Source organism: Apis mellifera, linkage group LG1 (genome assembly GCF_003254395.2).
Source record: "Apis mellifera strain DH4 linkage group LG1, Amel_HAv3.1, whole genome shotgun sequence".
Lineage (NCBI taxonomy): Eukaryota > Metazoa > Arthropoda > Insecta > Hymenoptera > Apidae > Apis > Apis mellifera.
In genome coordinates this window covers 6,695,644-6,722,157 of record NC_037638.1, presented here as the reverse complement: position 1 = coordinate 6,722,157, position 26,514 = coordinate 6,695,644, and the positions used below count along the sequence as shown (strand labels likewise).

Genomic DNA, 26,514 nt, shown 5'->3' with positions numbered 1-26,514 from the left:
GAATATTGTGCACTCGAATACCGTGGAAATACGAGACATTTCGCATGCATGATTATGACGTATGTAGCGAGTAGAGATTCTAAAAATAAATGAAAATAGAAATACAAATAGAACAGAGTGACGAAATACTTCGACAAGATCGATCATTATAAAAAAAACCTACAATTTTGAATTGAATTAAAATTCCTTCCTTCTCGTGTAATTAATCAAACAAAGAAATTAAATAGAAAAAAAATCTAGCCATTTGCTCTGATGGATAGATAAAGTGAGAATTATTCGCGAATATTTGATCCAAAACCGTCGAATATTTGCAATTCTAATTAACACCAACCTATGTGACACTAACACTTCTCTAATTAATACCTGATTCTATGTGACACTTTCCGCCATTTTTCATTTCTTCTTCTTTCTTTCCATAATAAATTCGATAATAGTTTTTCGATGTATCGTAAAATTCTAAATCGAATTCTAGATAATTATCCAGAGTGTCATAACTCGCACAAGATTTTTTTATTTGACCACATGTGTAAACGAGGACAACGAAAATGGTTGGAAGATTCGATTATCGACCGCGTACGCGGCAGCTATATTTCTGAGCATCAATTGAAGTAACGAGATTGCTCGATATGTCGTTCCGTGTATATCGGTTCGCTTCTGCACACTGCTTATCCGTCATCGAAGATCGACCGAGTGTAGTAATATTGGAAGATGTATATTTCACGATGTGATTTTATTAGTAAGCAAAGATTTTTTTATTACGACAAAAAGTGTTTTGTGAAAAAATTAAATAAGAGACGGATGATTTTTCGCGTGTGTGTGTGTGTGTGTGTGTGTGCGCGTGTGCGCGCGCGCGCGTGTGCGCGTGTGTATATATATATATATATGTAGAGAGAGAGAGAGAGAGAGAGAGAGAGAGAGAGAGAGAGAGAATCTGGCTAAATAAATTTAATTTTAAGAAATTTAAATTTGATATTTTCAAAGTTTAGTTAAATTTATAATTATTGGTAAAATGATGGAATTAAGTGAAATTTAAGTTATCGGAAAAATCTTTTTAGAAATAATGATTTATTATAAATAGTGATATGAAAATAATAAAATATTATATAGTTGGTAATACTAGTTACAAATCACTAGTAATTTTTATAGTAATTTTAAAACAATGGTTCTCAAATTGTATTACGTACATATATTATTACGCATATTAGGTTAATGAATTTTGTGAAATTATGGAAATATTAATTAAAATAAATAAAATTATTGATATTTAATATAAGTCTCGATGAAATGCCAGATAATTATAATACCGATATTATTTTCTCTAACGCATTAGCAACAGCTGCTCATGAATATTTCGAAGGATGTTGTATGAAATTGTATTCTATCTTGATTGAGACAAGTAAAAACGATATCAGTAACGAGATGACCTAATAATTTATACAAATGTAAAACAGATTCTAGATACATACATATGAAACATATATTATAACGAATTTTATTTTAAACAGAATTAATTAGGGAATTATTTTTTAAATTTTTATAGATGTTAAACTTTTCGTTAAAAAATAAAATTTAAATTAAATTATTTCATTAAAAGAAAACTATTGTTGTAACTACATATTAATTTTTTAAGCATTTTACAATATTAATGACTTATAAAAAAAATTAGCTATTGAAAAAAGTTTTCTTGTTTCTTTATTGCATAAAGTTGCACAAAATTGAAATTTTTGAATAGAATATTTTGAAAAGAAATATTTTAATTCAAGTATTAAAAAATATATCTATTCAAAAAGTGTAAAAACATAAGTTTTTTATTTATTAGAATTAATTCTTTTTTTCTTTTTCTTTTTTTATTAATACAGTAAAATAAAGAAACATTTAACTACTCTTTCACTTTTATTCCTTTATAATAATAAAATGATAATTAAAATTAACTCAGTCTGGGGACAATGAATATGATATTAAATTTCTAATATTTTTGAAGATTTGATAGAAATTTATAGATGAAAAGATAAGATTTATTGGAAAAGATAAAAGAAAAGATAAAGTTTTATTAGTGAATATTTCTAGTTGAAAAGTCTTGAATTCTGAAGAAAATATAGTTTTGATTTTCAATTAGAGATTGATAAATTTTAATGATATTTATCAAATACAAGATATTAATAATAATCTTCTTTATTGAAATAAGTCATACTTTTCTGATATTTTTAATTTTTTAATCAAATATATTTCTTATTTTATAGAAATAAGTTTCATTCTATGTAAACTCTATTTCTCAAACTATATCAATATTTTAGATTTCCATAATTCTTAAAAAATTCACTATTATTCATTAACATCTGTATTTCATCATCCAATGAATCCTTAGATTTATTATTGAAATTGATTAGATTTATTATTGAATTTATTATCAATATTAATAATAATTAAATATTCAATATATTCAAAAATGAAATTTTTCTCATTCAAATTAATCTTATATAGAATCAAAATTGAATAACAGTATATCATTCAGAGATATCATTTAGAATTCAGGTATTAATTGTTGAATGATTAATATATCAGTATAATATTCAATTCCAAATCCTCCTATTATCATTATATTATGATATTATTTATCACTATAGCATAATATTTTAAAATTTATGTAAAATCAAATTGTTAAATAATCATGTCATTCATCTTATCAAATTTCTATGTATATCATAAAAAATTGTAATTAAAACTAATATCATTGAATCAATTTAGTCTTTTCTGTACAATGATAAGAAAATTTTATTGAAATTTCATATTTTTTTGCAAAAATTGTATAAATTTAAAAAAATTTGGATATTTACAACAATGAAAATACTAAATTTATTTTTAAAAATCTTTCAATAATAAAAAAATTTTCTTAAATAATTCAAATATTTAAATATATATACATTTATCTGTATAAAAATATATTAAACGAAGCTTTCTAATGAGCACAATTACACAAGAAAGAATTGTGAAAAACCTTCCCGTGGTTTTCTTCTTTAACCGCCCAACATTATTTCCAAGACAAAAAACCACTTGGGATTTAGATCCAAAGGTCACGTCCACCTACACACTAATTATATACGATAGTAAAAAGAGTCTGAATCCTTGATTCAATTCCATCAATCTTCAAAAAATCAGCAATATTCGAAACACAAATATAAAATTATCTGTGAATGAAAACAAAATTTATAATCTTTTATTCCATTCAACACATATTATTAAATCAAATAACGTCAAAAATTTATATGTAACAAATTATTAAACGTAACATTAAATAATGATAAGTAATATAATCAAAAATATAATATAAGATAAAGCAAAAACGAAAAATAATACCTTTCTTTATGATAGAAACGTATGACTAGTTAAATACAATATGCGAGTTCGGGTCGAATCGGAAACATTCGGACAAATTCGGATATTCTCGCAATCTTGGATGCCAAACTTCACACAGTTGCTTCAAGTCGTATCGGAAAAACTCGATTTCGAATATCGATTTTTATCGAATATACAATTCAGTAATAACTTCAGGTCAATTTAAAAATAATCGAAAATAGAAGTATGTGACCAATATTTACAGCATTGAAACGAGTATACTATGCATATGACATAAAATATTTGATTCTAATTATTAATAAACATTTAAATATCGTGCGATTAATTAACTTTGAAGTTTTTTTCTCTTGGATTTTATTACCAAATAGCGCTTACATCATTTATTCGGTTAAACTAGGTTCGTGGTTACAGTTGTCCAACGAGAAGATTGGTGCATGGATCGAAATAAAAAATTGCGCACGGTTCACGTGGACGTTAGATACTTGTACACGCTACGCCGATAAATTGCTTCGAATTATCTGCACGCTCATCACTAGCACTTCCTCTCTTCGTCGAGCAGCGACCGTCTCTATAGTGCATGTAGATAAATTCTAACGATTACATGCAATTTCTCTGCGACATTAACGAACGAAGAATCGGAAGTTCAAACGTACTATAGCGGATTGTGAGATATTCATCAAGAATCACTCTGCCTAGAACAAAACCGATTTACTGCTACTTTCGAAGAAAGAAGAAAAAGAATGAAAAAGATCAGAAAGGAAGCAATTCTCTTCTTTCCTTCCCAGTTTTATCGATATTTTCAACCATTGGTCGTTTCTAACCTAAATTTTCAATTTTAACGATCTTATAAAATCTATTATATAATTTCTCCGTAAAAATGATATAATCAGGCTGCAAAAATCTAAGTCTATTGAAAATTTATATTTTTGGAAATATCATCAGTGGAACCTGACATCTGATTCTATTTCAATTTTTAATACATTCGATGACATCGCTCATCTCAGAAATTTAAAATTCGACTAGTTTTAAAGAAAACTTCGATTTTTGAAATTTTAGAATATTTCTTTCGGCACAATTTAATTAATCTAAAAATTCTGTAAACATCTTTAACAATTATGGAACATTGCACGAAAACGTATTGAAATCTTCAAAAAAGATTCCAATCGATATAAAGATTAAACTAACAATCGAAATCAAGAAGTTTGCAATTAAAACTCAAGAATGAAAACATCGTTAAAATATAATACATTTTCCACACGAGAAAGAAGAATAAGAAAAGCAAGAACTAGAATTAGGAAGAAAGAAACGTTGACAAGGTAAGTGTAAATATTAACGTAACCATCCGCTTTATTCACATGGCTGTAGATTATCCACACCACCTGTGAATTTATTCGCTATTTTGTACGGATTACAGGGACGTGGTGGAAAGGTCAATGACGTCCATACTCGTGATCGATAATATAATAATTACGTTCTGATCTAGATTATATTCCCGAACAATGCGGCGTATTATCCTTGATGGCGTTCTAAGCAATGAAACTATCGTGTTCTCATATACGTGTTTATTCATCTAAATTATAGAAGAGGAAGAAAATATCATTAAATTTCTAATTTGAATGTAAGTTTAATTATGCATATATTACAACATTTATGTTTAAAAATTAAATGTTCGATTAAATGCAGATTGTTTAAATAATTATTCTTCTATTTATTTAAAAAGTTAGTAAATTCTCTGTTTCTAGCAACGAACAAAAGAATATAATTTTTCTACAAGTAAAAAAGGATCGAAATTCTCTCTATGAAAGAGACAGTATAATTAACGAAGGTAGATAAATTCTTTTTTTCAAACTACAACTATAAAAAATTGAAAATTATTTAAATACGCCAAGAAATTTTTTTTGCATAATAATTTCATTTTAATCCTCCAGACAATGAATTTCACGGATCCTTCGAACAAGCATTTCAACCAGTGGAAGTCTTGTTAAGAATGCGTTAAACCCAACGTTAAACCATGAATACGAATAATTTAAGTTCCCAGCATCAACTGCAGACAAATAAAGGTGAACAACATCTTGAAGAGAGAGAAAGACAGACACACAAAGAGCATTAGGAACGAATGTAATTGTAGTTCATAGAGGCAAATTTTCGTGGAAGAACTAATTAGACTGTGTTACCAGCACAAACTCTAATTTGAACCGAAACTTTCTCCTGTATAGTATACGCGCTTAATAGTCAGAATATTTTTTCAAAAGTTTTAGAATATCAATTTTCAATTAATAAATTTATATTATCAAATGTTATAAACTTCAATTGAATTGTTGAATATTCAGAATATGAAGATCTTTGTAAGATTATAATTTTGCAATGAAAAAATGTGTAAATTTATCTACATAAACTTTTATCATATCTCTAACTGGAAGTAATTATAGGTTAGCTATACGTTAGCGAGATCCGATATATTATTTTTTTTCATTCGATTATAACAATATCCAAACAAGAAAGATTCGCGAATTTTTCTTTTTTCGAAATCATTATATTGAAAAAAAAATTGGAAAGAAATATATATCCTCTATTCTCTATTGTTTAAACGAAGAATATTCTGATAAAGTGAAAGTACATTGTTCACTGCATTAACCTAATTTGGAAACGTTTTACCGCAACTTTGTATCAGGATTCCTGCAGCTTTGTAATTTAATTAAATGCGATACTTTTGAAATGTAATTACAAATAACACTTGTAGAAATCATTCAACAATAAACAACAAATATTTTATTCATTTTGCTTATCGTACAATAAATATTTCAAATATTCGAATATTTTAATTAAAAAAAAAAAAAGAAAAAGAAAAATTACAGATGTATCGTTAAATTATATGCAAAATTCTTCATGGAAAAAGAATTCGTAAGATAAAAGAAATGTCTACAATATTATTGATTGTAAATAAATATAACTCCCTTGATACCCTATTAATAGGGATATTCGCGTATCAAGGAAAGCTTTCTAACCTCCTATGACGAATCGTCAAGTCGACAATCGAGGATCAACATCGTGTTCCATTCACTAAGTAACGAAGAAGTTTCTTCGAAACATCTCTTTGTTCTTGTTTATTTTTGATCTAACAATAAGAATAGAATATTTTTATCGAGAAAAAATATTCTTCGTCCACAAATTTAAAAAATGTAATCGAAAATTATAGCAATCTGGCAAAAAATAATTTAAAATTGTTGCATTCTATTTTATTATTTTATACAAAATATTTTATTATTCTTTTTTGTATCATAAATTATATCATAAATCACAAAATAAAACCATCATATATATTTGAAAAACACTTGTTTCTCTTCACTTTCACGAATTATTTGAAATATATACAACGAAACACCTAAAAACAAAACTATTATTCCACATATTCGTGAAATCAGTTTCTTTTTTTTTTTTTTTTTTTTTTAAGAGAAAGATTAATCTTTGCGACTTTCAAACTTCGAGTATAATACCAAGCAAGAAGCTAAAAATCACCTTGTTGCCTAGTTTCCAACATCGGCTGTGAAACGAGAGCCGACTAAAAGCCATCAGACGGCTTAACTTAACTTTCAAACTGCGCTTCCTATCCTTTGATATTTCAATTCATATTTTTTTCTTTCCATTTTTTTCTTTTTTTTTTTTTTAATACTACTACAACCTCTAACATAAAATATTCGATTATCTTTTAAACACAAGTACTAAAAATAGTATATAGGAAATGTGTTCTCAAAGTCGGTCAAACTGTGCTCACGTATCCTATTTGTGGAAGATAGAAATTCACGCATGCGTGTTTTGATCGGGTTGTCACGCTCTCTGGTCCAAACTAACGAGACACGAGCGTTTCGTTTTCGAACTATTCGAACTTGAATTGTTCCATTGGTTGTTATTAATTATTGAAAAAGTTGCGTATGTGTTGTATTGTTAATGCTTTCAAAAGAAATTAAATTTGGATATTCTCATAATTTTAAGAAATATTGTGAATCATATTGGTATTTATTATTTTGAATTAAAATTATTTTATCTCGATACTTTCATATTAATTGAAATAGGATATTGTTTTCATTTTAATACACAAGCATATAACATTATGAAACAACGTCCGAATATTAATGCATTGGAGAGGCAGAATACGTAATATAAAATTCAATTAACAAAGATTCTACATAAAAACGGACACGTAATACAACGCGTGAAAATAATCTCTAAAGTGAGATGTTTCTTTGCACGATGCTTAATAGTTTCGGAATATTTTTTAGCTACTTTGAAAACGCAGTTAATGGGACTTTTACAATTCCTATTTGAGAGCTTTGTACAACTCCTTTGTGTTTTAAATTTCCAGACTTCGCGTGAAACTTACCAACGTAATTTTATTCTTTGTAAACGAGGCGTTAGATTTAGTTTCAAAGTAATCGTAAGCGACAAAATTTCAGTGCTTCTAAATATAACGAAAAATATAATGAAAGATCTTCGAATTGGAAATTTACATGGTACGTAAATAAAAAAAATATATTTAAAAATATTCTCTTATTTTGTACTTATAATTTTATTTGAATCTAATCTGATTAATAATAGTCATTCATAACCTATAAACTTCCATCACTGATTATCAGTAAACAAAAACTTTCATTGGATATTATAATTGATTATAAAAATTTCATTATTTATTTTAAAAGGAAATTTACTCAATATATATATATCTCGTTTTACTAAATAACTTCATGATTCTGATTTGTTTTGAATCGATAATTTATAACTATAATTCCTGATCCAAGAAGAAATTTCCATCACCCAACCAAAAAACAAAAATCTGTATAATTCCAGTGAATAGATTCAGAATCATTCAGTGATGATTTCTAATATAAAAAAAAGAAACTATTTCCACAATTCTCTTTCCACTTCGAGAAATATCACCCGATCATTTCTTAATCGCGATCCCTAACCTAAAAATTTTTGATCGTCTCGAAGAAAAGAAAAGTTGGTAAAAACCTATATCCCCATATTTTGTTGTTCCAGTGAGCAGCCAAGAATCAGCCGATCGTCACGAAAGCCGATGTCCACGAAAGATAAACAACAAGATTGCTCCCCAATTAATTCAAGTATACCTGAATGCGTGCACTTCTTATGATTTTGATAACCTTGGCAGTTGACATGGTGCTCGTGAGAATGGTGCGTGGAATGATATTGCTGGCGTTGCTGTTGCTGGTGCTGGCTGATCGGCGACTTAAGCACGCTCAGCACCAGGTCCTCGTGAGACGGCACGATCCTCGTGAGCTGCCTGCTCTGCCTGAATAATGTCTCCTGCTCCCCACGGTTCATCCTGCATCCAAGTCGTCGACGTTGCAGATAAAATCCCGGATACCATTCGTGTCTCCCTCGACCCGGACCGCTACCTAGCATAACAGCGTGCAGCATCCCGAGGCTCTCTTGCGGCTCCAACTTCCATTCACCTGACCAACCACCGTCGGAAGATTTTCTCTTCTGTTCATGGTCGTCTCAGGATCACCGTTTCTTCTCTTTCTCTCTTTCTGTCTCACTCTCTCTCTCTTTCCTTTCCTTTTCTTTTCACACGATTTTTATTATATTTTATTATATTTTTAAGGATTTTAAGGAGTCTATCTTGTCAATACATCTTCTCGAAGATGAAAAGAAAATTTTAATTGGATATATCGAAGATATTGTTTCCTTTGTTTTTTAAGGTTATTTTAGGTTAGAATAGGTTAGGATTTCATGGTTTATCGATTCGAGGAAGGATTTTTTGGTTAAGACACTTGGTTTATGAGATGTAAACGATATTTCGATATTGAAAATGTTCTTTCTGATATATGTGATGGGTTTTCAGGGATTCTTTGCGAAATCGGGAAACGATGTTTGATGATACTATTTCACTTTCTTTCGAACTCGTCCATAATTCACAATTTTTTTAAATATATTATATTATTCTTGAATTCGGACGCGCTATTTGGACACTGGTAGCATTCTCTGATGCACTTCTAATTTCTTCTTTTTTTTTAACCAAGTTCAAGTTTAATATCGTATCACAAACGAGTCTTTGGGACGCTCTCACTGTCCACGGGCATCGAGGACTGTATTCTTCGACGATCTTCCGTGAAATTCTCGTTGACCATACTTTCGCAAATTCAAATTTACGAGTTATCACATTCACGAGTTTATTAGTTCTAACCTTTTCCGTAAACGGATTCATGAAAAAGTGTTTTCAAAACGATTCCAAAAATTCAAAAAAAAAAAAAAGAAAATTAAATCTCGAACTCTCTCTTCACAACTTGCACATACGATCGTGTTAATTTCAAATTTTCTTCCTGCAAATTTATCGACGATTAACGAAAAAACCGGAAGATCGATCTTCACGAAACATGATTTCTGCTTCTGTAATTCAGATTGCAATCTCGAACAGAAACTGTAAATTATGAACGTTTAAGAACTCTCTTTCCAGTGTGTATGAAACGATTCTTCTATTTCTTTTCTTTTCCCTCTCCTCTCGAAATCAGATTTCTTTTGTCACGCAAGTCTGTTCCTCCGTGATAAGCTTCGATGATACATTTTGATCCAATCCAGAATTTGGCGAACTCTTCACAATCTTCAACTTCAATAATTATTCGATATAAGAAATTCGTGCATCGAAGAATTCCACAATAAAAAAGCTCGAGAGTTCGAAGAATTTTTTTTCAATCTTGTAATGCAAAATTTACAAACAGATATTAAACTTCGAATTTCTGTAAAATTTAAAACGAATAATTGAAAATCGTAATTATCCAAAGCGAGAGAGTTTGAAAAAATTCTTGCATAATCAAGAGATTTCACAGAAAATTATCACAGAACGATTATTATTCGCACGTTCTTCAAAAGTCTTCCGTTCCAGAATTCGAATTAAATTGATGATAAAAGCGTCGACAACGGTAACAATTTTTTATGAAAAAAAAAAAAAAATCAGATCCCTCCTTCAGAAAGTCAAAAAGAGGGGGGGGAGAGGCAGAGATCTTTTCTCCCTTTCGACGTCTTCCTCCACGTCTCGACGTCTCACCTCGAGACTCTTTTAAAGGGATTACACCTCTTGCTTTTCCACGCCAGCCACGTCGACGAGATTGGCATTCTCGACGAGTCTTGGATCCTTTGGCCGATCGCCGCGACACGAGCACGCCGCGCCACTTGGACAGCCAGCATTCGTCCCGCGAAACGGTGGACAACGGCTGGCCCCAACGATATATCCTTATACGTTCTCTTCGAAATATCTTTTTCCAATCGCTCGAAACGATACACTTTTTACCGTTATTATTTTTCTAATCGTTGTCGTCATATCATATAACTTCAAAGGAGGAAGCTTTCAAAGTTTGTCAGAGGAGATTTAAGAAGGAGAGAAAAGATATTTGTTCGTTGAATTTTTCGTTAAAATTTAACAATCTCTCTCTTTGCTAATTACTTTCGTGATCCGTTTGTCGTTTTGTGTAACGATGCGTATTTAACATCCGAGAGGAAAATTTGGACGACGAGGGATTAGAAAAATTCTTCGCCAACAAACTTAACAATTTTTCCAAAATGATCGGGAAGAAAAGTATCTCTCTTCCTCGATATTCCTCCCTGGATATCGGCATCCTTCTCCAGCACACAGAAGTCGAGGAGGAAACCACGCGTGTTTACGCGTTCAGTCAAGTGTCCACGCAATAACCGGATACTCCTTTGATCTTTCCCAGAAGAGAACGGAATTCAAGCTTGAGAATGTTTCGAACGCGATATTCCTTCCATTCTTCTCCCTTCTCCTCTTCTTATTTTCCCTTTCCTTATTTCTTTCAATCTCTGACGAGCTGTGACGAGAGATTGTTTCAGGATACGGTTCTTTTCTTTTCTTTTCTTTTCTTTTCTTTTCTTTTTCTTTCTCTCTCGAAAAAGAATTTCATTCGGATTCACCGGGATAAAACACCGGATGTTACGGTTACGTAGAGCGATCCAATAAAGGACTACTACGAAACGATCCTACCACTTCGCTCGATCGCTCTCTTCCCTCCCCTCCACTGTTTAACGACCGGATTACATTTCACGGGATCCCGCCCCCCGACCGATAAAATTTTAATCGAAAGTTCCCGCCGGGGGAGCGAGCTTTTGTCTGTCCTCTGACATTTAAAAAATACGAGGACAACCTATTATATTTCGTTGCAATCTCTTTTCGAGCTTTCTAAACGCGGCGATTCAATTTTTCCCCTTCCTCTCTTCCTTTTCTTTCTCTTTTTCTCTCTCTCTTTCCAAAGGCACCAGATCAAAGCTTGGGGGAAAAAAAGTTCCTAGCGAATCGAGAAATCGAAGGTAAGGTTTTCGAGGATTCTTTTCTTTCGATTCTGGGGAAATTATGAAAATTCTCTAGTATTTTCCCCAAATCTTATATACGATCCCTCGATCAGTTTCTTCTTTCTTTCAGATCGCACGCCGTGATGTAAAATAAAAATCCAAGTCGGTGATATCTCTTCGAGGAAACGAGACGATCGTGTATGATAATAATCGAGATTAATTTTTCCTCCCTCGTTGCCGAATTGAAAACCGGAAGAGAAAAAAGGGAAGGAAGGAAGGAAGGAAGGAAGGAAGGAAGAGGAAAAGAACTCGAGGTCGATTTTCACGTACGTGCAATCACGCGCACGCACGTACACGCACGCACGTACACACGTGTCCCACGCACTCACTCGAATACGGAAGCACAAAGCAGAGGGGGGGGAGGGGGAGGCTCGACAAATGGTTCCTCGAGGGTTTGGCGACTGTTTGATCACGCAATCGCAACGCGCGGGGGATGATGCACGAGGTCGCGTGGCGGAGGTCGAAGACGCGTAATGTGCTCAGGACGACAGCCCGCAACCAACTGTGGCTCTTGGCCACCCTGTAGTTCCGCCACCCCCGAACAGGGGTGGCTCTCGGCGCTTGCACGCCGCGCACCGTTTACCCAAACCGTGAAAAACGCTTCCGTCTGGCTTCACCCATTCACGAACACGAGGTATCAATTTTTCTAATTTCGAATAATTTTCTTCTTCTTCTTCTTCTTATTCTTCCTTTCAGTTCGAATAATGCTTGTTTTTGTTTTTATAGGATATTTCTTAGAGAAGGGATGGAAGAGATGTGAAAACGAGTGATTGAAGTTTAATGGTGAAGCGAAAAAGAGAGTAATTTAAGAGTGTAAGAGGAATTGGTTATAATTTGACAAATAGTTCTTCTATCAAATATATATATCATATAAATATATATATATATATATATATATATATATATATATATATCAAAAACTTTGTTTTATATCAAAGGTGAATTGTAAATGCAAATTTGTAATACATATTATGAAATTAATTAGAAGATATTTATATAATAATTGTTATATGGAAGAATCTCTTAAATATCATAATCTTCTTGTATGTAGATTGTATCTTGTTTTTACATTTTTATATAATATTGATATTTGAGTACTTCTTCCCAAAAAAAAACTAGAAATATAGTATATATACGTATCAATTGAATGAGATTCAAAGTTCAGTGTTATAAGATTAGAAGTTTGAAAAAGTTTCCAAAGAAAATCCTTGAAAGTTTTATCAAAAGATAATAAAAAATTCAAAAAAAGGGATCCTTCCTTTCAAAGTCAAGAGGATGAAAAATTCTTTCCTTTGAAGGTGAACAAAAAAAAAATATCTTAGTGCCTCGTTCTTTCTTGCTCTTGCATTCGCATCTCTTTACAGAGATTTGAAAAATAAATCGGAAAAACTTCTTTTTTTTATTTGATCCAGTCGAGTAAATAAATTTTCAGAGGCGTCTCCTATTAATGTCGCCTGTCTGCTTAAAGTCAGACGTACCGTACATTCGTGTCAGTCAACCGTAATTAAATGATCCCTTGGTCCAGATGTCCACTCTCCTCCACGTGGGTGTTTAGTTCTTGCTCCAATTAACGAGACAACAATAATTTAAATCGTTATCAAGGGAATGTCGAAAATGTGTTATTTTAATTTTTATATATTCTTTTCCTGATTATGTAAAATAACATAATTATACTAAATAAAGATGTGATTTATTCTTTGCAACGAGTATTTTAGTTATTCATATTTTTCCATATTACGTTTATTTTTCAACAAAAATAAATTATCGTACGTTTAAATTTCTTATAAATACACAAATATTTATAAAAAATGTGATAACATTTTCTCGCAAGTATTTACGTGGAATTATAACATTTGTACAGGTGATCCGTGAAACTGGAATTTCTGCAGGCTTCAGCTGGATTAAATGGTTTGCAATTCATTAAAAGTACAAATCCTGTACCCCGATTACATTACATTTCTCCAATTCATTTAAGGATTGTAATATTCATGAAGAATTTCTTGCTTCTTATTTCCATCTAATCTTAATTGTAATCTTTAATCTTCTGTCAAATTATATTTTTTTTTAGTAGTAAAATTTTCTTCGATTTCTCCTTAATATTGTTATAAATAATGCTTTCGTTGCAGATTGTTGAGAAAAAAATACTTTAGCATCGAGGCATAAAAAAATTCTTCCTTCATCTTTGGATTCCAATACGATTCAAATGCATCGGATAACCTAACCTCATTTATTACTTCACCTGCAAATCTTTGTAATCGTATTTTACTGATGTTATCAGATTATACCAATTAAACATTCGATTTAAATACTTTGGATAATACTTACAAAACGCTGTTTTCGTTATAAATTTAAAATAAATTTTTCGAAAATTATCCATGATAAATATTTGTCATGCAATATATAACTATACTTAATTATTTTTCGAATCGATTTTGAAAATTCTTATAAAAAATTCTTCTGTAAATTTTAAAAAATTTTTCAAGAAATAATGTAAGAGAATATAAATAAAGTATGTGTGTGATCAATTCGAATCACAGTCGTGAATCTTTTCGAGCAACAAGATGCAAATAACCCATTTACGCGCATCGTTAAATTCTCGTAGAAACTCTTTCTTCAAATTCTCGTTAAGAATTCTCTCTCTGTGAACTTTCTTATTCTCGACTTTTCTTAAGCTTGCAATCTTCGCGCATAAGGAAATTCATTCCCACGATCATGGATGGCCATTTTCGACTGTCTGTCATTTTCGAAATGCTCGTCATATATATTGTCCTTTTGTTCGATTTGAAGTCAAAATTATACACTTCCATGGCAATTAATTAGTGTATGTGTATTATTTTCACGCACTTTTAATCATGATATAATTTCTCGACAAAAAGTTAGGTTAGGTTTCGATGTACAAATTTGTATAAATTGAGCTTTGATAAATTTCATTCACTTTGTTTTACGAAATAACACTTTCATACGATAAATTTTAACAATTTAATAATATTCTTTTCAATCGACGAAATTTTTATTATTTTCAAGAAATAATACCAACTACGTAGGTCATATATTAGAATAATCACGTACCAGTTACGCAAGTATTAACACATTTCTCATCTCGTATAATTATTCTCGACGAATTTGCCTTCATCCAAAGGAAATAACAAGCTTGGAAACTTGCAACAAAAAGGGGAAAAATATGAGTCGTTAATGATACTTTTTCGTACGTGTACTTCTTCATTATAATACGCGAAGAAGGAAGAAGGAAAGAAAAGGCATAGAAACGAGATGGAGAAAATCTTTAATGAGAAAATTTTGTGATTAGATGAAGGTGCATCCGAGCGAAGGAGTTAACGAGAAAGGAGAAAGCTTCGTTTTATAGAACGGAATCGTTGAATAAATTCGTTTATTTGCATACGTCAATGTTAAAATTTCGAGACTAATTCGTTGGAAACGAGATAGAAATACGATGAATTTTTTTTTTTTACATATTCTATTTATTCAGATAGAAAAAGGAAAGATTGTTTGAAAGTATTCATTCTTCGGAGGAAATCGGGAAAATTCAATATAAGATAAGGTTAAAAAATATTTTGTAAATTTTTATGGATCGAATTGAATTTCTATGAAACGAAGTAATATGTTTTGTATATAGAATATAACTTATATATAATAGAATATAACTTTGTCACTAGTCTAGTAATTTTTTATTAATCTAATACCTAACCTATATAAATTCATTACAAGTTTCACACATGATTGCAATTAAATTTTTATTTTGCAATTCTTATTATTTTTATGAAATTCTACAAGAGAAAATTTAATTAATGATCAATTGCAGAAAATTTAAATGAAAATTCTTCGTTGCAATAATGCGAACAATTTTCTTTGAAACATTTTCTTGTCCCCTTGTTTGAAGAAAAATATTTTCCTTTCCCATCAAAACGTAAACTGTAAATATCAACGACGTCATTTTTACGATCATATTTCTTACCAACAGATCAGAAATTCTTTTCTGTCGTTGGATAAACGAGCAATGTGTCCCTCAGGAATCTTTAAACCATCCCACAATCCTATATATATAATATATATATTTCTTGAAAAAGAAATGGAAAAGAAACGACGATCTTTTGCTGTGTATGATCTGTCCCTTTTTCCCTAATATTTCTTCGAATGTTACCTTTAATGCCATTTCAATCGTTCATTCCTCTCTTCTTTCTTTTTTTATTTCAAAATTATTTTTAAAATAATCTTACGATACATCTTTTCTCTTTTCGGCCAAACTATTAGCAATAAATAATTAATGACAATAAAAAATAGAATAATGAAAGAATGTGTAATATATTGAATTAATTACATAAGAATTAAATATATATTATTTCCTTGTTACTTAAATTCATATTGTAGCACACCATAAATATCAATTTATTTTTATTAATTTAATAGATCTAATTTTTTCAATATATATTTTAATGGTTAAGATATTGATTTTTTCGGCTCACTTGTCCCTCGAAAGATCGATCGGCATATTTATTGGCACGATATTCTGAACTTCATTCGTCAAGTCCAATTTCACGGCTTTGTGTATCTTATAAAGCTTACCACTCCGACTTAAAAATGATAAAACGACTGATAAATGACTTCTGACGAAAGGATTCGAGACCCATCTTTTTCGATCACTAACGTGAACATAGTTGAATGGCAATCGATATAAAGGTAGGATTATCAGTCTTGCCTCCTATCTCTCGACTTATATATATCGTGCGATTTCGATTTCTGATCAGAGAAGAGATTCGAGAATCGAATGGTAATTCGAGGATAGATTACTTGCGCTAGGATAATTTATATTTTAATATTTTAATCTCATGAAAAATGCATGATTACATATAATTAAAATAAGAATTTTTATAATATAATAAGATAAATTCTTTGTTTGAAAAATGTTACTAGTAATTGAAAATTTAAGTATGAAAAAAAAAAATTTTTATTTCGAGTGAATTATACTGACGTTTCGTTTATTTATATATGAAATAAAAATACAAAGAATAAACATTGGACATTAAAAAAAGAATAGACCACGAATTGCATAAAGTTTGATACTGAAATTTTAAAAGGATTTTTTGTTCGAGCAACAGTGTGTTTTCAATTGTTGATACCAAAGGAAAATTTTCGTTTGAATAAAAATATCGCCGTTGAAATTCCTCGATTTCTATGCGAAATGGAATACACCTGAATACACATGAATACACCCTGAAAAATATTTTTTTCTAATCTTTGTAGGAATAATTTTATGAAAGAAAAACGAATGAATAAATTATTGATGAATTATTTCTTAATCCTAGAGACTTTAGATGTTATTTCAGATATATTGTAACAAAATCTAGGGACTTATATCTATTGTTACCAAAATATGAAATAAAAATAATACTATAAGAATAAATTAATTGCAAAACGATTATTAAAAATGATTAATATTTTTCGTGATAAGAAATAAGAGAATAATTATCATTGATAAAAATGTAAATTTAAAATTCAATATTTGATAATTGAAATAAGAAGTTTTTTCAGAATACACATATATAATTCACACCATTTAAATATTCCAATCATTAATCAATCATAATTTTTCTCAAATTTTCACGATAAATTCTTTTGGATCTATTTTCCAGTGATTCTTTCATCCATTTATTCGTTACCAATCCTTTCAATAAAAGTTAAAATCTTTTGAGAATTAATCATTCCTGAAAAGAAAAATTTGAAGTATAGATTGATTGATCTTATTCTTAATGTCAATATTTGAAAATCTTTAATACATCAACTATTTTGTGCTAAAATTTCATTGAAATTTAAAAATTCACAATCTAAATTTCAAAATTTTCAAAATAAAAATTTTTCCCCAATATTTTCATTTATATCGCGTCAAAATTAATCTACAACAGATACATATTTCGTGTGCAAATATATTAAAACGAAGATTAAAAATTTTTTCCTCGGAAAAAAATCTGACATGTTAATCATTGTATGAAAAGGATTCTTTTAACCACGCTTTTCGTTTCGAAACGAAAAGCGAAGAAAAGGTTTCGTGGAACTTGTGCAATTCGAATCGACGTTTCCTAGAATCAGTTCATTCCAGTCACGAATCGGCGAAGGAAGGAACGAGCACGGGCAAAGTTTCACGTCAAGCTCGATTAATCGAGCATCGTTCCCGTTTCCACACCGAGAGAAGAAATTTTCGATGGTTCCGTGCTTTCGAGCTCGCACGTAACACAGCCTAAAGAGTATCGTCGCGGTTTACTATGAGTAATAGAAGGATTCTTCCAATGAAATATATCTTTAACGTTTTAACCGGCATCATTTCATTCAAACATCGTGTCATTTGTTCGACCTTTTCGATCGTGAATGCACATTTCATTTGAATTTCCCGCACTTGCACATGAACAAAATCTATTAGGTTAAGTTAAATTGAAACGAACAAATTTTAATTTATTTAATTACCAGTTATTTTAGTTAAGCTTGTATTTGTACACACTAATAAGCTTGATTAGGCTATTTTAAAATTAATTTGATTGTATATTTTTGTTCCATATCTTCGAATATCTCATTATGACATTATAAGCACGATATTTCGTTCAAGGATTAAACCAAATTACTGCTCACTGCTGGAAAGAATACGAATCTGATTAATATAAAAGGAAATCTCTATTTTCACACACATTTTTATTTCTATCATAATATTTGTCACGTATACTAATTCAAAACGACGATCTGTATGTAATGCATTAACATAGACAGAATTCACAATATTTTAACGTATCAATATGATTTAAAAAAGAATACATACATATATATATATGTTAATTATGATTCGTAACGATAATTTAATTTGTAATACTTTTAAATTGCGAATAACGATATTCTAATCTAACCACTCGACGAAAACTTTCACGGAAACTTTTCCACCCATGCACGACTTCCTCCAAAACCTCATTCGAGCAACTTCGCTTGTTTCTCGAGAGAGATAAGTCAGCGTGAAAAGGTATTGGGCGAGAAGCAGTCGAAAGAGATCCCTCTGCCTTCGTGCACCGAAACTAAAGTTAAACGCAGTTTATTCGCGACTTGCTGCTATGTTCACAGCGCATACCGAGCACAAATGAGGAAACTTCGATTGAACCAGGGACGCGGATTAATTGATTTTATTAAACGCGATGTGAGAAATTGTGGAAAGAGAGACTCTGGGAAGAAGCATTTTCGAAAATTTGTTCAATGTGAATTTTTGCATCGATCAAAGTAGAACGTGGAATTTAATAAGATACAACGTTTCGATGTATTTCAATGATATAACAATGATGTTATTTTGGTGAAATTTTGATATGTATTTATAACTACTGATATTTTTTCATCCGTTTATCGAAAATCTTTTTATAAGAAGGATCGCTTATTTGTGATAACGTTTTTATATTTCTGTGAGAAAAAAAATAACCGTTCCTTCAATCCTCTCCTCTCCTCTCCATTTATCTTAAATTAAATCATCTTGTATATACGTTCAACATAACACGCGACGAACTATTTTAAATACGACGAATCGATTAATTTTCATTCAATTATGCATCCACCGTCCAAGAAACCGAATATAATCCGACGTGTCTCCCTTTCGAGAGAGAGGACAAAATCGGTTGGACGGAAGAGGCGAGGCAGCGACGTTATAGGGACGCAAGCAGGACAAGAGTGTAAATTCACCAGAGTGGCCGCGTGCAATTACACCACGGTTGTGTACCCTGTACACCTGCTTAGTTGCCAAGTAAATTGGTTAAGACTCGTGGGAGTAATCCTTGGCCAAGCGTAATAACCAGTTTTGTTAATTGCTGCCACGTGACCACGTGATATACACTTCTTGGAAAAATATACCGGCAATGTTAAGTATAATTCCCCCTAATTGGATCGAAATCGAGCACAATATCTTCTTCCTTTCGGAAGAAATTTTCTCTCATAATTTTATCGCGTTGAATGAAGATTAGATTAATTTTCATTACACGTTCAAATTTTCGAAACCTTGTTGGAAAAGTTACTAAAAGAAGAAAGAATCGATCGATAAATACCTTTCCATCTTTCGATATCCAAACTTACTTACCTACTACCCATATAAATAATTTCTTTCCACTCTTCCATTCCATTATTACAATCCCATAAAGAAGATTATCATTTTATCCCCGATACAAAACAAAAAGAAGGAAATCGTACGTCGATCATCGATCGACGACACCTCGAAGCCCATTTCTTCTTCCAATAAATCGGACAAAGAGGCTCAACAATAATAAAAACGAAGGCACAAGACCTCTTCGACTCGAGGAACTGTGCCAACAGCGAATATCGTCACGAGTTGTATTCGGTGCACGCGGACGTTAAGCACGAGTGGTTCGTAAGCGAAATGCTAAATACGACCCGGTGTCTATTTATAGGCGCGCGTGGATCGATATTTGACCGCTAACGCAACTTGGGGAGGGGGGAAGTGAGTGGACAAACGTTAGATGTCGTTGACTCGAATCGAATGTCGAAGGATGATGAAGGGGAAGAGTGTATCGATGATATGCTCGACGTATGTCGAGTTGAACGTTCGAGAATTGGGAAAAACTGATCAGATATTTGTTATCTCAATTTTCTCTTCCAATTGCTTTTCGTGAAAATACAAACAAAAAAATTTCGATGATTAAAATACTAGAATAACGTTTATTCATAGTTGATCCTTTTCATTTGGCATTACGATTATTTCCAATTATTGAAATAAGGAATACTCGTAAATTATTTAAATTGAATAAATGAAATTCAGGCAAGATCAGTTTTACAAAATTAATTTTTAAACAAGTATCGTTTCGAAAAAATTCAAGAAAGAGTAATATGGAGAATAATCGAAAGATGAAACCTTTCGATCTCTTTCATGTGCGCCTCTTCGAGACACGTTCGATCAACTTCCGTTCCTCGAGTTTGGCGATTCGAGAAAATCCTTTGACATGGAAATCTTGACGGGAAATTGGCAATATCGTAGGGATTCGTCGGTCTCCGTTAATGGCTGGAATTTGTCACTTTCGTTCGTAGGTGAAAGCATTGTCGAGTAGAATAGAATGATCAATGATCGGACACTTTTGCAAGATGTAATTTTTTCTCTTACTTTTACGCAATTATCGCGTTTTTCAACGATAAACTCTTCAAAGTTTTGTTAAATATTGCCCATCATAGAGTTAAAAAACGAGTAGTGTAAACACCGATAATCGTAAAGCAAGTGGAATAGGTATACGATAAGAAGCGACATTGTTATTCGGTCGGTCGATAAGTGTAGATTAGATGGACAAGTGACGTAGATCAGTTGTTAGTCGGACAGGCACGTTACGATCGAGTAATTAATATAAGGATATCGCCGAGTGATAATGCATTAAACGTATCGATCAGATTAATGCATTGTCAAATTTGATTATAATAGTTTGATCGATAATTTAGATAAATGGGTTCAATTCGTTGGTCAAGGCCAGTAATAACGTGTGACGCAATTACGTTCAAATTTTTATTTTATATTTAAAAAAGTTAAAATATATATAACCAAAAAATATTGCGAGATATATGGTTAAATTTACCAGGAAAATTGAACGTTTTCGAAAATTCCGAAAAATAACGAAAACGTAGGAATAGAAATACGAAAACGTTTTATTATTTTTTTTTTTTTTTTGTAACGTTATTTAATTAACTTAGTCATGTTTAACTTGTAACTACACGATTCTCTTGATTAACATTCCAGCCAACAAGGTATATAACCCATCGTTTATTAATCGTGTGTTGGCAGCAACCTACCGGGACCCACACATGTACACACGTATACGCACAATGCACATCGATTCGACAAATAAACCACTTCTCCGCCGTATACACAATTAATTAATTTTTAAATTAATTTACTTATATTAAACTTATTAATTTTTTTTATTTATCGTCGATATAAGAAACAATATAATAAATTGATCGTATATATTTTATTGCATTTTAACTCATTATTATATACTTTTTTTATTTTTTAATTTTTATCAGTATTATCTCAATAAAAAATAATCACATCGTATAGGAAGATTTTTTTCCTTCGGAGATCAAACTTGCGCGAGATATTCTAACGTTCTTTGCAACAACACAAAAATGGACGAGGAGAACAAAGAACGTATATACGCGATGAAAGAGAAAAGTTTCCTCCACCACCGACGGTGAACGTCCCTTAAAAAAAAAAAAAAAAAAAAAAAAAAAGGAGACACTATTCCCAACACTAAACCCCGCGCATGCAGCGCGCAACAATCACAACAATCACGATTGAAAAGAACTCTCTCCTCCGAAACTCGATTTCCTTTCACGAATCCAATCGCTTTATAGACATATCCATGCCTATGGAACGGAAAAGCTTACGGGAAAAGCATAAATGCACGGTACACTTTGGAATCGGCAGAGGAATTCTCGTTTCGTTCGAAAAAAAAAAAAAAACGAACCGGTTCAAATACGAGAGTTCAGAGTTAAATTTATAGTTGTATCGTCCAAGCCACGTATTTGATCTCAAAGCAAACCACGGACGGACTCGTCCGTTCGTGTTTTCTTGTTCGTTCCGTTTCCACGTTCCACTTGGTTAATTGACTTCTTTTCTTCTTCGTCTCGTTCTCTTTTTCCGAAATATCGAAATATCGAAATATCGAAATATCCTTTCGATTTTCGGATCGTCCCGAATTTAAATACTGAATTTTCAAAGAGGATATGGAAAGAAAATATTTTTTTTTTAAAAACCGATAACGCGGAATTTAATTTTCGCGCCGTGTTTTGTACCGACGATCGGTATTGTCGACTCGGTCGCGATTTATTTACGCTTTTATTCGTTGAATCAATTTCTTTTCACGGTTTTGTAAAAATATATAATTTTGGACAGGTATAAAACTATTTATTAATATTATAACGAAGATTTAATGAATTATTATGGTAACGTGTCTCACACGTGTCTTGACGTGATTTAGAAATAAAGGAAATCACGATCTGTGCGAATAATTCCATTGAATCATTTTAACAAGAGAAAAAGTTCATTTTATATGGCGATGGGAAAATGCGTGGCAGGAATTCGATCCAAACGTTTGTCAAATAAATAAAACGGCGAACGCGATAAAACGAAAAATTGAACAGGCACTAATGCTTCGATTACGATCTAAATTGAACGCTTGCTGGGAGAACAGGTTTCGCAACAATTTTTCGCGCCAACGATCCCGATTGACCAAAAAGCGGATACCGAGTCCTCTCGTTCTACTTCCGTTTTCTTTTCCATAATATCATTAACGAGATTTTGAAATAATATATATTTAAAACTAATTAATATTTTATATAATATTTTATAATTATTAATTATTTTATAAATAATAATTTAATAAATTTTTATATTTTTAATATTATTAACGATATTTTGAAATCTCATATAATGTTTCATATAACGTTTCATACAATTCGGATCGACGGAACGAAGGATGTTAGATCTGTAATTATTGAATATCGTATCGAATAAAATGAAATTCAAATGAGACGTGCAATTGTCGGTATAACAATCATCGATAATTTTATGGATAATTTAATATATGAAAACCGATTAATCTGAAAAAACAAAAATCTCTCTAACGAGATATCGATTAATAAATCGGGATAAAATTGAAATTCATTAAAAGCGGGATATTAATAAATTTTACGGAAGGATATTCACGAGATTTCAATATTCTTCTCTTTCAATGCGCAATTTTTTTTTTGTTTAAATCGATCCCAAAATTAATTTTTATCCCTATTTTATCATTTTTCCCCCCCTTTTTTCTTTTTCATCAAAAATCGAACATTTCGAAAATTCGGATCGAACGAAGGGAAAAGTCGTTTGAAAAATTTTTATCCGGAACGGGATTATATTTATTGCCGTCATTTTATTTTTATCGCCCTTCGCCGATGTAAAACGATGTCAAAAGCCAGCCGCGCAACGAACTTCGTTATAACACACGAGGCCGTTTCGCCCTCGAACGAGATAGGATGAAATCGAATGGATCGCGGGGGTGAAGAGGAAACGTCAAACAGTAAAGACACGTTTTACGATGGAAATAAATATTATCTCGTTGCATCCCTTTGATTTAACCGAACCTCTCACGTTGAATCGCAAAATTTGAGAAACGATCGTAATCTCTGTATCGAAATAAAATAAAAAAAAAAAAACGAACGTGCGTCATAGAATACAAAAAAAAAAAACTAGTACTAATATCGATTAGTATAATATATTAGATATTATAATATGTATTATAATATATTAGATAGAATTAATAAAAAAAAAAAAAAACGAATGTGCGTCATAGAATACAAAAAAAAAAACTAGTATTAATATCGATTAGTATAATATATTAGATATTATAATATATATTATAATATATTAGATAGAATTAATAAAAAAAAAAACGAATGTGCGTCATAGAATACAAAAAAAAAAACTAGTACTAATATCGATTAGTATAATATATTAGATATTATAATATATATAATATACATATAATATATTATAATATATTAATATAATATAATATTATTAATATAATATATTAGATATTATATTATATATAATATACACATAATATATTATAATATATTAGATAGAATAAAAAAAAAAAATGAAAGAAAATCGATTCGGGCGAAGATCGAGATCGATCGTTGGCCGAGATAACGAAAATGGCGGAGAGCTCGATTCGAGAAATCCGAAATAGAATGTGCAAAGGTGGCCATTAGCGAGCTGTTTGCGCACTCGAAAGCCGTCGAGTGCGCCACTCTCGCGCTACTTCATCTTCTCGGCCAAAGGAGCTGACCTCGCCCGGCCCCCCACCATTGTCTTCGAGCTGGAGTGGCGTCTTTGCACAGAGACAGAAAGAAGAGGATAATTCTATACGGTCCCGTGTGTCCGTTCCGCATTGTCACCCGGTTTAATGACGGATTTCCTTTGTATCACCTTACCTTTTTCCTATCTCCCCTTTGCTCGTGGATGGAATTGGGATTCGGCTAATTAAGACTTTGGACGAGTGTGTCTTGGTTGCTTCGTTTCTTCATCTTCATTCAAGTGTGGACGAGATTTTTCTTTTTTTTTCTTTTTTTTTTTTTTTTTGGTATTTTAATGATTTCGGATTAAAAAGAAATATGTGAGGAGAGAATTACGGTTACGGAAATAAATTGTAATAAGAGGTGTATCGTCGGTTGGATAAGTAGGATAAAGGTGTCGTGATGAGGCGAATGGAGAGTAAAACAAGTAGTACAAGTCAACCATTGAGAGGGCGAGTCGGTTATCGATTGGAAATAATAAATGGCAAGGTCCAATTGGGTAACGATATTTTTAATCTGTTGAAATGTATAATTAAATTATATCGATTATAATTTTCAAGATATATATATGGAAAAGTTTAAAAATCTTTTTTGGTGTGTTTTCATGTAGATACACCATAAACCTTCGAAGCTTCGAATTGCAATATATTAAAATGCCTTTATGTAAGATGCACGATCCAATATAATAATTTTGACGCGTTCGAAACAAAAATTGAATTCTAATTTCCAAAATTTTTTTTTCCAAAATTTGTTGTTTATCATAACAAATGAAATTAATCGTAATCAACTGGATTGGCGTTTAAAATCTCGAGTTGGGAAGGAAATAAGGAAGGAAAGAAGTATCTGCGTGTCTGAAATCCATTCCCTAATTTTCTTTCAATTAGCTGAGTGGGCTCGTGTCACGCATACTGCTTGGAAATGTGTTCATTAATACCGAGGGAGGAATATACGAATGTATTTCCTATTCTCCTGGGATTATGTTAATTAGATATAAGAGCACGTGTTAATTATTAACACGTTTTTGATTTTTTGCAACAATAAATGTGTATTATTTCAGAAAGATGGATAAATGTATCTTCCTCTTTTAAAAAAAGAAAAATCAACTTTACCGATCGAGTCTTGCATTTACGTACCGATCGAACATGCAATAATTAAATTGCGAGAAATAATATTTTGCTCGTAATAAATGTTTACTTACGCACGATTTTTGATGGACAGAAGAAGGATAGAAAGAATATGGAATAATGGGGGACGGAGGAGAAAGAGAGAGAGAAAGGGAAAGAAGGGAAGATGAAGGAAAAAAAAAACGAGAGAAATGTGTTCCTTCCTGGCCTCGCTAATGGACTCGTCAATAAGCTTTACCCAACAAATCCTGACTTACACGCGGGACATTAATGTTATGATGCAAGATTTATGTATGAGAATTGATGGAGGGAATTTCGCAAGGATAAGAACTACCAGGTGGTCCTTTAACGACGCTTTGAGCATTCCTCGATCGATAATCGCACATTTCATATTTCTCCCCTCCACGTCAAAAATTACGACGGTTATATATGTATATAGAATTATATGTATTATTATTTGTAAATAATTCGAAACGAAAATTGAATTTAAACTCAAATTTCAAATTATTTGGAAGAATAATTTTCGATCATCGGTTCGAAGAAAATTTCTATATGAAGAAACGAAAAAGAAAAATTATTTAAAATAGCATGGAACGAATAATCTTCCAATCTGTATTCAGTCTCGAGAAACAAAACGATAATACGAGATCGAAAAAGTTCCAAATATAAAAAAATCGAATCTTTCGAATCTAATAATAATGTAACATTTATATTTTAATTAACATTTGTATAAAATTATTTTTTGCCGATGTATCTTTTTTTCAATCTTGCTCCATTTGTATAGATTGAT

At 31.3% G+C, this 26,514-nt stretch overlaps 1 protein-coding gene and 1 long non-coding RNA gene across 32 annotated transcripts in view; one reads left to right on the top strand and one right to left on the bottom strand.

The window, feature by feature from the left end:
• Nucleotides 1-26,514, bottom strand: part of LOC100577254 (potassium voltage-gated channel subfamily KQT member 1) — a 126,106-nt gene that overhangs the window by 56,611 nt on the left and 42,981 nt on the right. Inside the window, exon 1 of one of the 31 annotated variants that reach the window (XM_026446079.1) lies at nt 8,478-10,106. The exons of 21 other annotated variants lie outside the window; for them this stretch is intronic. In XM_026446079.1, the coding sequence (XP_026301864.1) occupies nt 8,478-8,787 (310 nt within the window). In that variant the 5' untranslated portion in view covers nt 8,788-10,106. Of the gene's footprint in view, nt 1-8,477; nt 10,107-26,514 lie in introns of those variants that run through there. 9 more of the 31 variants (XM_026446077.1, XM_026446078.1, XM_016912447.2 and 6 more) reach the window with 9 other exon arrangements.
• LOC102655946 lies at nt 3,564-6,130 on the top strand. Its single transcript, XR_409602.3, has 4 exons — nt 3,564-4,670; nt 4,769-4,972; nt 5,097-5,179; nt 5,283-6,130. It is a non-coding gene; the product is annotated as an uncharacterized LOC102655946 (long non-coding RNA).